Source organism: Osmerus mordax, chromosome 13 (genome assembly GCF_038355195.1).
Source record: "Osmerus mordax isolate fOsmMor3 chromosome 13, fOsmMor3.pri, whole genome shotgun sequence".
NCBI lineage: Eukaryota > Metazoa > Chordata > Actinopteri > Osmeriformes > Osmeridae > Osmerus > Osmerus mordax.
Window position 1 is genome coordinate 17,688,429 of NC_090062.1, and position 17,572 is coordinate 17,706,000.

A 17,572-nucleotide genomic window follows, 5' to 3' on the forward strand; every position below is an offset into this window, starting at 1 on the left:
TGTCCCTCCCTCTGGTTCAAACACACCTCATCATCATGCAGCAACCAGGAGTCATGACTAATGCATTCCTCCTTCATTAATGAGCTGTGCTTAAAGAGCCCTGAAGCAGCCAGAACACATTATGTAGCACTTTCCACCCCAGGAACTGTTCCCTGAGGTGAAACAGAAAGCAGAGGTGAATGTCAACAGTGAGGAAGCGATGTGTCAGGGTTTATCAACAGGGTAACAGGAGAGGGGCTATGATCAGTGTTTTGGATGAGGAAGGGTTTGGTGTTAGAATATGCAGCATGGTTTTCTCAGTAAGTGAGGCTCAAGATGGAAGAGCTGCTGACACAAGGCTGCCACCTGAGGAGAGAATTCAAAACACTCAAGGACATCTTACATAAAACGGCCAATATAGGTGAGAGGTTAAATATAAGTGGGTAAAACAGTGGAGGTAAAAAATAAATCTAAAATCAGGGGACTGATCAAACACATGTACCAGGATCCAGGAAAGGTTGGAGGTCATAGGAAGTACGGAACTAGTGTGTTTTGAGGAGAGGTGTGGATGTGGTGACTGTCGGCTTGTCCTGTGTGGAGGGGGAGCCCATCCCAGGGTCAGGGTGCAGATGTACACACACACCTGTACCTGCATTTTACACCTCAGTACAGGGCCTACAGTTAACACACCCTCACTCACCCACTCCGGGTTCAAACTTCCACCCTCTGACTCGCGAACGGAATTAACCCCTTAAACCCCTCTCTACCTGTGGCCGGTTTTCATACTGAGGTGTGTGTTCAACCAATCCAACTTGGTCGCAGAGGCACGCAGCTAGAAGAATTAAGCCGAATAAGACTTCGTCCTGCAGACATTATGAAAGTCATAATATTCCCCTGCTTGCTGCGTGCAGAGCATATTGAAATAACTATAAAATAGCTGTACTTAAAGCCATCGTCGATCCCAGATATTAATAAGGGAAGACGGGACTTAGGGCTGTAAAACTTTCCTTCAGCGATAAAGTCACTGCATCAGTCTTGTCTAGGAGTAAAAACCAACATTTCGTGATTCACTTTAACTTTGCTAATAAATTCTTACGGCGCTTATTTCCTCCTCCTCTAACCGAAGCTCCACAGCCTTCTCACGAGCCTCACGTACCGCAGTAATGTGGGATTTAATGACCAGTGACAAGCCTATAAAAAATCCCTCAGAACTCTGTAGTATTTTTGGAGCTTGAATGTCGGTTTGAATGTCGGTTGTGAGTGCTTCCTGGCGCAAGCGCCCGTATGTGAATGCTGCACGTGAAGGAAAACATCCCAGGACATAGGAACTCAATGTCACCGTGTTTAACTGTCCCATAGGAACTCAATGTCACTGTGTTTAACTGCGGTGACATAGATTTCCATTAGTTCTGCCGGGGAGAATCCCTGGTTCCCCAAAGGTACCCCCTGCAGAGTTCACGAGATGAAGCTCTATTCAAACAGACTTGGTTATTTCTGAACACTAGGTCGTTAAGGAAGATAGACACCAGTCGGTTCACAGGACACCGCACGGGCTGTTTTGAAGGGGTTCATTACATGTAACATTATTAACATTAGTAAATGGGTTCTATAGGTGGCATCTGTGTCTGATTACAAATACGTAGGCCTAATGCTTCACTGAGCGAAAGATTTGCCTGGATGGTGTAGTGGTTAATCCGCAACGGATAACTACCGTTTGAAGCCTGTACAGCCCGTGTCTACATTCCTACCGGTTGAGGCTGGTACAACCGGTGCCTATTGCCGCGGCAGAGCGAGTCTAGCGAGCTAATGTAACTAATTTACAACTCCCTGAGAGGAACGGACAAAGCCAACAGGAAAAGGTGCTTAGGCGGCAGTTCACATTATTGTAAGCACATCCCATTAATCTGGTGTGTCAGCACGCCGCTAGTCCAAAGACATACTGCGGATTTGTTTTCTCCCCATTACGGCACCGGGAATAGAGGTTATGGATCATAAAACGGCGGAACACCGTCTTCAAGATAAACAGCGCGAGAGTCGGATAGACATCAGGCGTGATGGGAGCGCTCGCCTCGCGGTGCGAAGACACGCGGGGGACACAAGTCCAACATTAAAGCTTAACGGCGGAGCTAAATATGAACGCTAGTTCTCAGAGCCAATTACAGATGGATGAGAGAGGGGGCCAGGAGTGGCACGCGGCTTATGGCGGACGTTCCGTCTCTCGTTGTGTTTTATGGCTTCTCAAATTGGTCGGTAACGAGTCGGCCTGTTGGATTGACCTCTATTTTGAAGAGTTAATGTATACGGGAGTGGTTGCCAAGGTTACCACTCCCGTCACACCTGAGTTCCGCATTCATTACTTGTATAATTGGAATTGGATTTTATTAAATTTTCATTATACATATAACGTATCTAGGGGGAAAATACCGTCTTTCCAATGCGACCATTTCTGAAAATAAATGTACCAACTGTTGCATGAAATTAATATTTTGGCTCCTGCAAAGGATTTCGTCAGTCGATGTATTGCAAAGATGATAGCTGATCACGGAATATTCAGTACAAGTCAGTTAAAACCGGACATATTGATCGGCAAAATGAATGTAGAACGTAAAAAAAAAGCCATTAACCACACAGATGAAAATGTAATTTCAGCCCACATTAGGAGAAAATCAAGAGTTAGCTCTACCTTGTTAGTAGGGTGGTCAGCCATAAATAAACAATTACATGTTCTGCCCTCGTAGATCAATAATGTGAGTTAGGTGTTAATCTAGAGTCTGGTGTGTAAGGAGAGGAGAGAATGGAGGTGCTGACAAGCTAATTGCTAATCAGGCTAATACCAAACTTGAGCCGGGAGCTACGTTTACATGCCCTGTTTCATCAGCGTAGCTACAGCTTCACATGAGCGATGTGATCAGAGAGCTGAGAGGGTATGTAAACACTCAGTGAATTGATGTCAACATAGTTGGCATAAAAAAAAGTTTTGAAAGGTTGGAAAAATATTTTTTTTAATGCAAAAAAGTAAAACAATAAAATAAAACGTTTCTAAAGGTTAAATTTTTTTTTTTTACAAAAAGAGGTCATTGATGAATACTTGATGAGGACTCTACTATGCTATACTGTACTGTGCTTTAATGTTTTCTGTTTTAGGCTTCTCTGTTCTCCTCTCCAATCTCCCCGCCTCTACTTTCACCGCGTGTGTGGAAAAAAGTGAGAAACAAAAGGATGTTATGGATGAGACAGAGTTAGCCATGTCGACATGATTGAGAATGGAGACATTCCTGATCACCCATGTGAATATATGAGGGAGATGTTCAAAAGTGTTGTTGTCAAAAAGTATTCCAGCATGTCAAAGAGTCAATCCAAAAGCTACAGCTGCCGTGATTGGTCCACCCAGGGTCTGAGACCTCAGTGCATCGGCCTATCCCGTTCCTCCCAGGCCAGAACAGGAGTGAGCTGGAGACTAGCGGCTGCAGTGTATGAACGCATTATTAATCACAGTTATTACCAGGAGAAACATTCAGAGGAGCAGATGGCTGAACTCTAACTGCCTGTGAATACGCCTCCAGTGTCATCTGCTAGCGACCTCTCCTGCATCACCGGGAATGAGGATTTATGGTGTTCTGTGCGAGGCTTTGAGCCCAGCCCAGCTCCTCTCCTCCCCCTGCTGCCAGGATCACCTCAGGCAGGTAAATCCATACCAGCACACAGGATCCTAGATCACCTCAGGCAGGTAAATCCAGACCAGCACACAGGATCCTAGATCACCTCAGGCAGGTAAACCCAGACCAGCACACAGGATCCTAGATCACCTCAGGCAGGTAAACCCAGACGAGCACACAGGATCCTAGATCACCTCAGGCAGGTAAACCCAGACCAGCACACAGGGCCCTGGATCCTGGTTCAGGGGAACAAGCGGAAGTGAACAGGCAGAAACAGGGTTTCATCTCTGCTGGGAGGATGATGACACATCACAGGAAGTGTGTGATGTTCACATGTACGAGTCAAACTATCTCTCTCCACCCCTCCCCCTCCATCACCCACTCTACATCCTCCTCTCTCTCTCCATCCCCCTCTCTCCATCCTCCTTTCTCTCTCCACCCCTCCATCACCCTCTGTCCATTCTCCTCTCTCTCTCCATCTCTCTCTCCATCCCCCTCTTTCCTTCTCTGAGTTGCCTGATTCTCTCCACAGAGCTGAAATCAGCAGAACTGCAATTACTGCTGCCTCCCTGTTTACACTGTCTCCACCAGGACCCCTCAGCCAGGGGGCGGGAGAGAGTAGTGGGAGAGAGGGGAGGGAGGCAGGGGAGGGAGAGAGGGGAGGGAGGGAGGGGCGGGAGAGAGGGAAGGGAGATCGAAAAAAGAGAACATCGCAAAAGACAGAAAGAAAGTGGAGAAAGAAAGAGAGAGAACTGTGTGGTGTGTGTGTTGTGTGTGTGGTCTGAGTGTTGTGTGTGTGTGTGTGTGTGTGTGGTGTGTGTGTGTGTGTGTGTGTGGTGTGTGTGGTCTGAGTGTGTGTGGTGTGTGTGGTGTGTGTGTGGTGTGTGTATGGTCTGAGTGTGTGTGGTCTGAGTGTGTGTGGTGTGTGTGTGGTCTGAGTGTGTGTGGTGTGTGTGTGGTCTGAGTGTGTGTGGTCTGAGTGTGTGTGGTGTGTGTGTGGTGATAGGACAGATGTGTGACATGCATGGGGTCCTGTGGGAGGGGCAGCAGGGAGGAGAAAGAGAAGGTCACCGCATGATGGTTCAGGTGTCCTCATTCTGCTCTCAGATCACGATAGACCTTTACACACACACCTGTGTACACACACACACACACACACACAAGGAACATGGATAAGAACCTCCAGATAATCAACAAATCTGTGCCTTTTCTCTCGTCCGTGTGAGATAACTGCAGTGAGCGTAGCTGTGCAGTTAAACACCTCTGCCAGCTCCTGTTTACACACACTGCAGATCTACAACGCACATCCCCTCCGCCCTCTCCACATTCATTAGCTCTGTGGCCCACAGGGATACCCTCTACAGGAGAACGTTCTGAATGGTTCCTGTTTAAGAACACCTCACTTCCACAGCGAGAGACCGACATAAGCCTGACCCCTGTCAACACCATGGGGCTCCCTCTTCTCAGACAACTGAACTGCCACTCGTCACAAGGTCCTTCTCACATGTCCTTGGTGAGTGCAGAGGAGGACACCAACAAGGCAGGTCTGAGAGCAAAGCATCCTTAAAGAACGGAGGACCATGTTGTGAAGCAGTTCTCCCGCGTCTGCAGTGCTGACTCACTGCTTTCATTCATCAGGCCTCTCTCCTCTCCACACCCCTCCTCACCCTTCCTCACCCCTCCTCACCCGGCCTCACCCCTCCTCACCCCTCCTCACCCTTCCTCACCCCTCATCACCCTTCCTCACCCCTCCTCATCCCCCCTCACCCTTCCTCATCCCTCCTCACCTTTCCTCACCCCTCCTCTGCCCCCTCACCCCTCCTCTCCCTTCCTCACCCCTCCTCATCCCCCCTCACCCTTCCTCATCCCTCCTCACCCCCCGCACCCTTCCTCACCCCTCCTCTGCCCCCTCACCCCTCCTCACCTCTCCTCACCCTTCCTCACCCTTCCTCACCCCTGCTCACCCTTCCTCACCCCTCCTCACCCTTCCTCACTCCTCCTCACCCCTCCTCATCCCTCCTCACCCTTCTTCACCCCCCCTCACCCTTCCTCACCCTTCCTCACCCCTCCTCACCCCCCCTCACCCTTCCTCACCCCTCCTCATCCCTCCTCACCCCCCCTCATCCCTCCTCACCCTTCCTCAACCCTCCTCACCCCTCCTCACCTCTCGTCACCCTTCCTCACCCCTCGTCACCCTGCCTCACCCCTCCTCACCTCTCCTCACCCTTCCTCACCTCTCCTCACCCTTCCTCACCCCTCCTCACCCTTCCTCACCCTTCCTCACCCCTCCTCAAACCTCCCCAGAATCCCTCAGCTCTGAGCCAGGCCACCTGGTTGGCAGAATGACTTGTCCAGTAAAATCACCTCTGATTGGCTGAATAACACAGGACACGGCGCTGTATTAGGACGGATGATTCTAGAATTATGTACGAGTAATTTAGCCAATCAGAGAAATCAATACAATCAGCAGTTGTGTTGGTGTGTGAATATCTGGCCTGACTGTCTGTTCTCCACAATCTGCGAGCTATTTAAAGAACAACAGAGGCTGGATGGAGGTAGAGAAAGAGGCAGATTATTATTTATAATCTGATTAAACGAGCGAGACTTGTAATTCCACACAATGCATTACTGTCTCTGATCTCACTTGTCTGAAGATAACAAAGACAATATTACAAATCAAACATATCTATCTATAAACATCAGCAGAGAGCAAAGTAGATTTTTCTACTGTAGATATTTATGTGTTTATTAATACTACGTTGCTAGGAAACCTGACTACATTCGTTATCATGATTGTGGCCTTGTGTGTGTGTGTGTACTGTATATGTGTGTGTATGAGTGTGTGTGTGTATCAGTGTGTGTGTATGAGTGTGTGTGTGTGAGTGTGTGTGTGTGTGAGCGTGTGTGTGAGTGTGTGTGTGTATGAGTGTGTGTGTGTGTGTGTGTGTGTGAGTGTGTGTGTATGAGTGTGTGTGTATGTGAGCGTGTGTGTGAGTGTGTGTGTATGAGTGTGTGTGTGTATCAGTGTGTGTGTGTGAGTGTGTGTGTATGTGAGTGTGTGTGTGAGTATGAGTGTGTGTGTATGAGTGTGTGTGTATGAGTGTGTGTGTGTGTGAGCGTGTGTGTGAGTGTGTGTGTGTATGAGTGTGTGTGTGTGTGAGCGTGTGTGTGAGTATGTGTGTATGAGTGTGTGTGTGTGTGAGCGTGTGTGTGAGTGTGTGTGTATGAGTGTGTGTGTGTGTGTGTGAGCGTGTGTGTGTGTGAGTGTGTGTGTGTGAGTGTGTGTGTATGAGTGTTTGTGTAAGAGTGTGTGTGTGTGTGTATGAGTGTGTGTGTATGAGTGTGTGTGTATGAGTGTGTGTGTATGAGTGTGTGTGTGTGAGTGTGTGTGTATGAGTGTGTGTGTATGTGAGCGTGTGTGTGAGTATCTCACCTGAGCAGGAGAAGTCGTCCACCCTGATGAAGCCAGGTAGGCAGTCACAGCGATGGCTGCCTGGCAGGTTGACACACACTGTGTTGGTCTGGCAGTACTGCAGCTGGCTGGAACACTCGTCGATGTCTGGACACACACACACACACACACACATACACATAGGTCAGGAGAGGAGTGTGTGGATGGACACATACACTCACAAGTACACATACACACGTGACAAGGCGTCGCAAAAATAAATGACAGCAGTGTGAGAGAGCCGAGGGGATCATGTCTGAGCAGCAATTCAATTTGAAACTTCAAACATCCCCCATGATTCAAACATCCTCTGTGATTCAAACAATTCTCCACAAAGATGAAATTGTAACACTTGATGCAGACGTAGAAAAAATTACACCACGACGGTCGTTAAGTGCCAATTACTCTTGGCACTTAACAGTGTTGGCTCTTGCCTGTCTGTGCTGGCGGGGGAGCTGGAGGAGCGGGGGGGCTGGGGAGCGGAGGGGCTGGGGAGCGGGGGGGCTGGGGAGCGGGGGGGCTGGGGAGCGGGGGGAGCAGCTGATCATCACCAACAAACTGTTGACTAACAAGAGCTGATCAGTTCTGCTGTACTGTTGAGTGGTTTTACCATACTGACACACAAGGAGGAACCTGGGAGAACCTGGAGGAACCTGGGAGAACCTGGGAGGTTATCCTGGAAGGACCTGCAATGGAAGTTCTGCTCTGACAGTTATGCTTGCACTAGTTCAGATAATTTTTGATTGTTGCGCTGTGCCTGGTAGCTGAGATTTTAAATTACGTAATAAAATGTCAAATGTCGTTCTGTGTTGGAGATCCTGTCTACAGAAGCCAGTCCCAGTAGTTCATGTGTTTAACCATTTATTAGACTCAAGCATGCATGTGTGAGTGTGTGTGTGTGTGTGTGTGTGTGTGTGTGTGTGTGTGTGTGTGTGTGTGTGAGAGAGAGTGAGTGACTGTGTACTGTGGGTCCCAGCAAAAGGGCCCCACAAAGTCAATGTTTCCATGTTTCACTATACTTGTATAGGGTAGTTAAACAAACCACACATACACACACACATATGACGTACATACATACACATACATACACACACAAACCCTGTCAGCTGTGCAGTCAGAATTACTGGAGATGGACAGAGATTCTGGAGGGAGGGGAGGAGAAATTAGTGAGAGTGAGAGATGAGAGGGATGGGGACAGAGAGAGAGAGAGGGAGAGAGAGAGTGTGTGTGAGAGAGAGAGAGTGTGGGTGTGTGTGTGTGTGAGAGAGAGAGAGAGAGAGTGAGAGAGAGATAGAGTGAGAGAGAGTGTGAGAGAGAGAGAGAGAGAGAGAGAGAGAGAGAGAGAGAGAGAGAGAGAGAGAGAGAGAGAGAGAGAGAGAGAGGGGATGTGGCCTGAATGCCATGTGACGTGTGAGAGAATCCTCCACAGAGAACATGGCCTCCTTTCAGAACCAGACCTCCTGGGACCTGCAGCTCTGCACTTAGACCAGAACACTGGTGCACAGGACACAGGAGAGGAGGGGAGAGGAGAAGAGAGGAGAGGAGAAGAGAGGAGAAGAGAGGAGGGGAGAGGAGAAGAGAGGAGAGGAGGGGAGGGGAGAGGAGAAGAGGGGAGAGGAGGGGAGGGGAGCGGAGGGGAGAGGAGAGAGAGGAAAGAGAGAGGAAGAGAGAGAGGTGATGAGAGATAAATCCACATACTATGCCCCAGAGAGACTCTGACACCCAGATAATATTCAGGTAATATCATGATGGATTGCAGCCAGACTCCCACCTATTCTGCCTGCTCTTAGGTAGCGGGAACGTCCTCTTTCCGAGCATGATAAGATGCAGTTAAGGCTGGAGGATCTGGCTGACTAGCTATGAGACCAAACAAAGGAAGGGTGTGGAAGGCTTGTGTGCTGGTAAGTGTGTGTGTGTGTGTGCGTGTGTGTGTGTGTGCGTCGGTATATGAGCACTTGGGAGGTTTCCTGAGGCAACAGTACCATTCTAACATGTGGTGGTTAATTCTAGTCTCTAGGGATGTAGTGAGGAGTACATCTACATATCGAGCTGCATGAATATCCTCCCTGTTTATGGCATCTATCCCTCCTCTCCTCCCTCCACCCCCCCCACCCCTCCTCCCTCCACCCCCCCATCCCTCCTCCCTCCACCCCTCCTCTCCTCCCTCCACCCCCCCACCCCTCCTCCCTCCCACCCCTCGTCCCTCCACCCCTCCTTCCACCCCCTACCCCTCCTCCCTCCCTCCACCCCCCACCCCTCCTCCCCTCCCTCCACCCCCTACCCCTACTCCCTCCCTCCCTCCCTCCACCCCCTACCCCTACTCCCTCCCTCCACCCCCCCACCCCTCCTCCCCCCTCCTAACCTCTAGACAGGCACAGCAGGGTGAGGAGGGGTTAACAGATTGAATAATTCAATCATGCATTGGGAGGTTTAACAGGAGCGACATCACCTGTCAGAAAGACTGAGCCCCGTATCTCTCTCTGCTCGGCCCCACCCCCCCGGTGTGTGTATGTGTGTGTGCTGTAGAATGTTGAGACATAGTGACAGAGAACTGTCATTTCACACCATGAATACATTTTTGTCCTCTCTCTCTCTCTCTCTATTTCCCTCCACCCTCTCCCATCCCCCTCTCTTTCCACCTGTTCTCTTCTACATGTGTAGAGATGTAGGTCACAACTGGAGAAATCAACAGCTAAAAATAAGACTGTCTTGGCTCTGCGTGTTTGAGTGTGTACGTGTCTGTATGTGTGCGTTAATTAAATGCTTCTTCATCAGACAGCATCATTGTTGTCTTGAGTAAACAGAGTCAGGGATCTAATGAATCCCACAAGCACAGACCTTTATATTGGCACACACACACACTCACTCACACACACACACACACACACACACATACACACACACACACACCCACACAGACTCACACACACACACTGGGAGAGCGTGAGAGAGACAAGGCCAGGGTGATCACTTCTTCCAGAGGAGCATTTTTCATTCCAATCCCCCCCGGCTGAAATTCCAAGTTGGAGATTGAAGACTGGAGCGTAAAACCTATTAGAGAAAGAAGAAATAGGAGAGGAAAGAGAGGAGAGAGAGGAAGGAGGGGTGGTGGTGATGGGACTGTTTAAAAGAGGGAAAGAGAGAGATAGAGAGAGAGAGAAGAAGAGAGAGAATAAGAGAGAGAGATTTCTTCTCTCCGACACGGTGCAGTCACATGATGTCTCCCTCAACACCACAAACCAATCACTGCATCCCTCACCCTCTCATCCCTTCACCCTCTCACCCCCTCACCTGTTGGCAACGGCTTCACCAACAGGATCAGCACGATCAGCTAGCTCACAACACACATGACATACAATGCTGTCTTCACTCTCTCAGCAAGAGGAACAGAGAACCAACACAGATAATTAGTCCTCTCCTCCCCCTCCTCTCCTTTCTCCTCCTAAACAGACAGAACTAGGACATGTTCACCACAAGCAGATGAAGAGCTGAAGACAAATGTGAAAGTAACTTTATGGGGGACGGTCTCATTAAGTCTGATTTCAGTCTCTTGCTGCTCTCTGCTTCTGTGGAATGTAATGACTGACAGAGAGGAGAGAGGGGAGAGGAGGAACAGAGAGAGGAGGAACAGAGAGTAGGAACAGAGAGAGGAGGAGAGGAAGAGAGAGAGAGGAGGAACAGAGAGAGGAGAGGAAGAGAGAGAGAGGAGGAACAGAGAGAGGAGAGGAAGAGAGAGAGGAGGAACAGAGAGAGGAGAGGAGGAACAGAGAGAGGAGGAACAGAGAGAGGAGGAACAGAGAGAGGAGGACAGGAAGAGAGAGAGAGGCATGCTGTCCTTGTCTGTCACAGGAACACAAAGCTGGCGTCCTCCTCTTCGTCTGCAGAGACAGGAACACCAGAGGGAGGAGCCTGGGCGGAGGGAGGAGCCTGGGAGGAGGGAGGAGCCTGGGAGGAGGGAGGAGCCTGGGCGAGGTGTCTCAAGTCATGACCACATCCACACACTGATGGTTGTTTGTGTGTGTGTGTCTGTCTGAGTGTGTGTGTATGCGTGTATGAGTGTGTGTATGAGTGTATGTGTTACTGATAAGTTGCTGTTAAGTGCAGTGTGTTTGTCAGTGCATGAGAGTGTGTGTGTGTGTGTGTGTGTGTGTGTGTGTGTGTGTGTGTATGTATGTGTGCACCTGTGTATGTTGTACTTTGTGTCTGAGTGTTCTGTAAAAGAAAAAACGCTGCAGAATATATAATATTTTATATATATTTTATTTTTCCTCTTGTGTGACAAGTTGTGTCACACAAGGAAAAATAAATATGAGATGTTACTTTACACTGTCTGGTAGCTGAGATGTTACTTTACACTGTGTCTGGTAGCTGAGATGTGGTTACTTTACACTGTGTCTGGTAGCTGAGATGTTACTTTACACTGTGTCTGGTAGCTGAGATGTTACTTTACACTGTGTCTGGTAGCTGAGATGTTACTTTACACTGTGTCTGGTAGCTGAGATGTGGTTACTTTACACTGTGTCTGGTAACTGAGATGTGGTTACTTTACACCATGTCTGGTAGCTGAGATGTGATTACTTTACACTGTGCCTGGTAGCTGAGATGTTACTTTACAATGTGTCTGGTAGCTGAGATGTTACTTTACACTGTGTCTGGTAGCTGAGATGTTACTTTACACTGTGTCTGGTAGCTGAGATGTGGTTACTTTACACTGTGTCTGGTAACTGAGATGTGATTACTTTACACTGTGCCTGGTAGCTGAGATGTTACTTTACACTGTGTCTGGTAGCTGAGATGTTACTTTACACTGTGTCTGGTAGCTGAGATGTTACTTTACACTGTGTCTGGTAGCTGAGATGTGGTTACTTTACACTGTGTCTGGTACTGAGATGTTACTTTACAATGTGTCTGGTAGCTGAGATGTTACTTTACACTGTGTCTGGTAGCTGAGATGTTACTTTACACTGTGTCTGGTAGCTGAGATGTGGTTACTTTACACTGTGTCTGGTAACTGAGATGTTACTTTACACTGTGTCTGGTAGCTGAGATGTTACTTTACACTGTGTCTGTAGCTGAGATGTTACTTTACACTGTGTCTGGTAGCTGAGATGTTACTTTACACTGTGTCTGGTAGCTGAGATGTTATTTACACTGTGTCTGGTAGCTGAGATGTGGTTACTTTACACTGTGTCTGGTAGCTGAGATGTGGTTACTTTACACTGTGTCTGGTAGCTGAGATGTGGTTACTTTACACTGTGTCTGGTAACTGAGATGTTACTTTACACTGTGTCTGGTAGCTGAGATGTTACTTTACACTGTGTCTGGTAGCTGAGATGTTACTTTACACTGTGTCTGGTAGCTGAGATGTTACTTTACACTGTGTCTGGTAGCTGAGATGTTACTTTACACTGTGTCTGGTAGCTGAGATGTTACTTTACACTGTGTCTGGTAGCTGAGATGTTACTTTACACTGTGTCTGGTAGCTGAGATGTTACTTTACACTGTGTCTGGTAGCTGAGATGTTACTTTACACTGTGTCTGGTAGCAGTGATGTTACTTTACACTGTGTCTGGTAGCAGTGATGTTACTTTACACTGTGTCTGGTAGCAGTGATGTTACTTTACACTGTGTCTGGTAGCAGTGATGTTACTTTACACTGTGTCTGGTAGCAGTGATGTTACTTTACACTGTGTCTGGTAGCAGTGATGTTACTTTACACTGTGTCTGGTAGCAGTGATGTTACTTTACACTGTGTCTGGTAGCTGAGATGTTACTTTACACTGTGTCTGGTAGCTGAGATGTTACTTTACACTGTGTCTGGTAGCTGAGATGTTACTTTACACTGTGTCTGGTAGCTGAGATGTTACTTTACACTGTGTCTGGTAGCTGAGATGTTACTTTACACTGTGTCTGGTAGCTGAGATGTGGTTACTTTACACTGTGTCTGGTAACTGAGATGTTACTTTACACTGTGTCTGGGTAGCAGTGATGTTACTTTACACTGTGTCTGGTAGCTGAGATGTTACTTTACACTGTGTCTGGTAGCTGAGATGTTACTTTACACTGTGTCTGGTAGCTGAGATGTTACTTTACACTGTGTCTGGTAGCTGAGATGTTACTTTACACTGTGTCTGGTAGCTGAGATGTTATTTTACACTGTGTCTGGTAGCTGAGATGTGGTTACTTTACACTGTGTCTGGTAGCTGAGATGTGGTTACTTTACACTGTGTCTGGTAGCTGAGATGTGGTTACTTTACACTGTGTCTGGTAACTGAGATGTTACTTACACTGTGTCTGGTAGCTGAGATGTTACTTTACACTGTGTCTGGTAGCTGAGATGTTACTTTACACTGTGTCTGGTAGCTGAGATGTTACTTTACACTGTGTCTGGTAGCTGAGATGTTACTTTACACTGTGTCTGGTAGCTGAGATGTTACTTTACACTGTGTCTGGTAGCTGAGATGTTACTTTACACTGTGTCTGGTAGCTGAGATGTTACTTTACACTGTGTCTGGTAGCTGAGATGTTACTTTACACTGTGTCTGGTAGCAGTGATGTTACTTTACACTGTGTCTGGTAGCAGTGATGTTACTTTACACTGTGTCTGGTAGCAGTGATGTTACTTTACACTGTGTCTGGTAGCAGTGATGTTACTTTACACTGTGTCTGGTAGCAGTGATGTTACTTTACACTGTGTCTGGTAGCAGTGATGTTACTTTACACTGTGTCTGGTAGCAGTGATGTTACTTTACACTGTGTCTGGTAGCTGAGATGTTACTTTACACTGTGTCTGGTAGCTGAGATGTTACTTTACCACTGTGTCTGGTAGCTGAAGCTGAGATGTTACTTTACACTGTGTCTGGTAGCTGAGATGTTACTTTACACTGTGTCTGGTAGCTGAGATGTTACTTTACACTGTGTCTGGTAGCTGAGATGTGGTTACTTTACACTGTGTCTGGTAACTGAGATGTTACTTTACACTGTGTCTGGTAGCAGTGATGTTACTTTACACTGTGTCTGGTAGCTGAGATGTTACTTTACACTGTGTCTGGTAGCTGAGATGTTACTTTACACTGTGTCTGGTAGCTGAGATGTTACTTTACACTGTGTCTGGTAGCTGAGATGTTACTTTACACTGGTGTCTGGTAGCTGAGATGTTACTTTACACTGTGTCTGGTAGCTGAGATGTTACTTTACACTGTGTCTGGTAGCTGAGATGTTACTTTACACTGTGTCTGGTAGCTGAGATGTGGTTACTTTACACTGTGTCTGGTAACTGAGATGTTACTTTACACTGTGTCTGGTACTGAGATGTTACTTTACACTGTGTCTGGTAGCAGTGATGTTACTTTACACTGTGTCTGGTAGCTGAGATGTTACTTTACACTGTGTCTGGTAGCTGAGATGTTACTTTACACTGTGTCTGGTAGCTGAGATGTTACTTTACACTGTGTCTGGTAGTTGTGGGAGTCAGGTGGCTGAGCGGTTTGGGAAGCGGGCTAGTAATCAGAAGGTTGCTGGTTCGATTCCCGGCCGTGCAAAATTACGTTGTGTCCTTGGGAAAGGCGCTTCACCCTACTTGCCTTGGGGGAATGTCTCTGTACTTATTGTAAGTCGCTCTGGATAAGAGCGTCTGCTAATGACTAAATGTAAATGTAATGTAAAATGTAGTTGAGATGCACACATAAAAAGACTCGCACATATATAAATATACACACACACAGACATATATAAATATATGTACCAGTTTGGTGAACAAGGACGTTGCTTCCACTGCTCAGGTGAGGCGTGCTGCAACACAGCAGGCTGCTCAGGTGAGGCGTGCTGCAACAACACAGCAGGCTGCTCAGGTGAGGCGTGCTGCAACACAGCAGGCTGCTCAGGTGAGACCTGCTGCAACACAGCAGGCTGCTCAGGTGAGGCGTGCTGCAACACAGCAGGCTGCTCAGGTGAGGCGTGCTGCAACACAGCAGGCTGCTCAGGTGAGGCCTGCTGCAGACTGCAGTCTGAGGCGTCTAAACAGAGGAAAGCGCTGAGGGCAGGAGTCACAGCAACACCTGACTCCAGAGAACACAGACTGGCTTGGTGATGGAATTGATAGCTGAATAAATATTTATCACATTGAGATAAGACTGCTCTGTTAGATTTACTGTTATTTGAGGGAGAACTTGTTGAGGCAGATTTTGACAATGACTGCCTGTGTGTATACATACAGTACAGACACACACACACACACACACACTAGCACACACACACTAGCACACACACACTAGCACACACACACACTAGCCACACACACCACACTAGCACACAGAGTAGATGGAGTGTGTGTGAATCTCTGCCTTGCGGTGTAGGGAGGGTGTTTCAGGGGGACAGGTGTCACGCTCAAACCAGTCCCCCTCATTAACACGCCCCTGAGACGAGACACACCAGGAGGTCACCTCCTCACTGCACACACACACACACACACACACACACACACACACACACACACACACACACCTACACACACACACACACACCTACACACACACCTACACACACACATACACACACACCTACACACACACCTACACACACACACACACACACACACACACACACACACACACACACACACACACACACACACACACACACCTACACACACACATACACACACACCTACACACACACCTACACACACACCTACACACACACACCTACACACACACCTACACACACACACACACCTACACACACACACACACACACACACCTACACACACACCTACACACACACACCTACACACACACATACACACACCCCTACACACACACTCACACACACACACATACACACACACTCACACCTACACACACACTTACACCTACACACACACCTACACACACACTCACACCTACACACACACCTACACACACACACACACACACACACACACACACACACACACCTACACACACACACCTACACACACACACCACACACACCACACCTACACACACACTTACACCTACACACACACCTACACACACACTCACACCTACACACACACCTACACACACACTCACACCTACACACACACCTACACACACACACCTACACACACACATACACACACACTCACACCTACACACACACCTACACACACACCTACACACACACACACACACACCTACACACACACTCACACCTACATGCACACATACACACACCCCTACACACACACCTACACACACACTCACACCTACACACACACCTACACACACACACCTACACACTCAAACCTACATGCACACACACACACCTACACACACACATACACATCTACACACACACATAGATGTACAAACATCTCACCACTGATCTAAGAAATATCTCTTTTTGTTCCAAATACAAGGTCCAGCACTTCATACTGTCAGCTTGAACAGCGGCTGGAACTGGAAACCAGCGATCAATAACTCTATAAATACACAACTATAAATACACAGCCATATATATATATACATATACACACACATGTCTAAAACAGGAACAGACCTGACAGCACTTAGAGATGTTTAACTCAACATGATGTTCAATAAATCCTCACTGAGTGATCCAGTCCTCAACACACCCTCTTACACACTCAGGTATACACACACACCCTCTTACACACTCAGGTATACACACACACCCTCTTATACACTCAGGTATACACACAAACACTCTTACACACTGGAACACATATACATTCAGGTACACACACTTAGGTACACACACACACTTGTTCCTGTGCACAGGATGTTGTCAGCTACCAGAGACAATCACAGCACCCTAAACACTGATCACAGCAAACATGCCTCCCTCCCACGCTCCCTCCCACACTCTCCCCTCTCCCTCCCTCCCTCCCTCCCTCTCCCTCTCCCTCCCTGCCTCCTCTCCCCCCTCCACCCTCCCCTCTCCCTCCCTCGATCCCTCCCCCACGCTCCCTCCTCCCTCCCCCTCCCCCCTCTCCCCTCCCCCTCTTCCCCCTCCCTCCCACACTCCCTCCTCCCCTCCCCTCTCCCCTCCCTCCCTCCCCACGCTCCCTCCCAACGCTCCCTCCCTCCCCTCCCCTCTCCCTCCCCTCCCTCCCTCCCACACTCCCCTCCCTCCCCACTCTCCCTCCCTCCCCTCGCACGCTCCCTCTCTCCCTCCCTCTCCAACGCTCCCTCCTCCCCTCCTCCCCTCCCTCCTTCCCTCCCACGCTCCCCTCCCTCCCACGCTCCCCCTCTCCCTCCCTCCCCACGCTCCCTCCTCCCCTCCCCATGCCTCCCTCCCACGCTCCCTCCCTCCCCTCTCCCTCCCACACTCCCTCCCCTCTCCCTCCCACGCTCCCCTCCCTCCCACGCTCCCCTCCCTCCCACGCTCCTCCCACGCTCCCTCCCTCCCACGCTCCCTCCCTCCCACGCTCCCTCCCTCCCACGCTCCTCCCACGCTCCCCTCCTCCCCTCCCCTCTCCCT

At 48.6% G+C, this 17,572-nt stretch overlaps 1 protein-coding gene across 1 annotated transcript in view; it reads right to left on the reverse strand.

The window, feature by feature from the left end:
• The window catches only part of LOC136955760 (protein kinase C-binding protein NELL1-like), a 120,913-nt gene that overhangs the window by 40,113 nt on the left and 63,228 nt on the right, over positions 1–17,572 (reverse strand). The window contains 1 exon segment of the mRNA XM_067249482.1: positions 7,069–7,194. Coding sequence (XP_067105583.1) covers positions 7,069–7,194 — 126 coding nt within the window.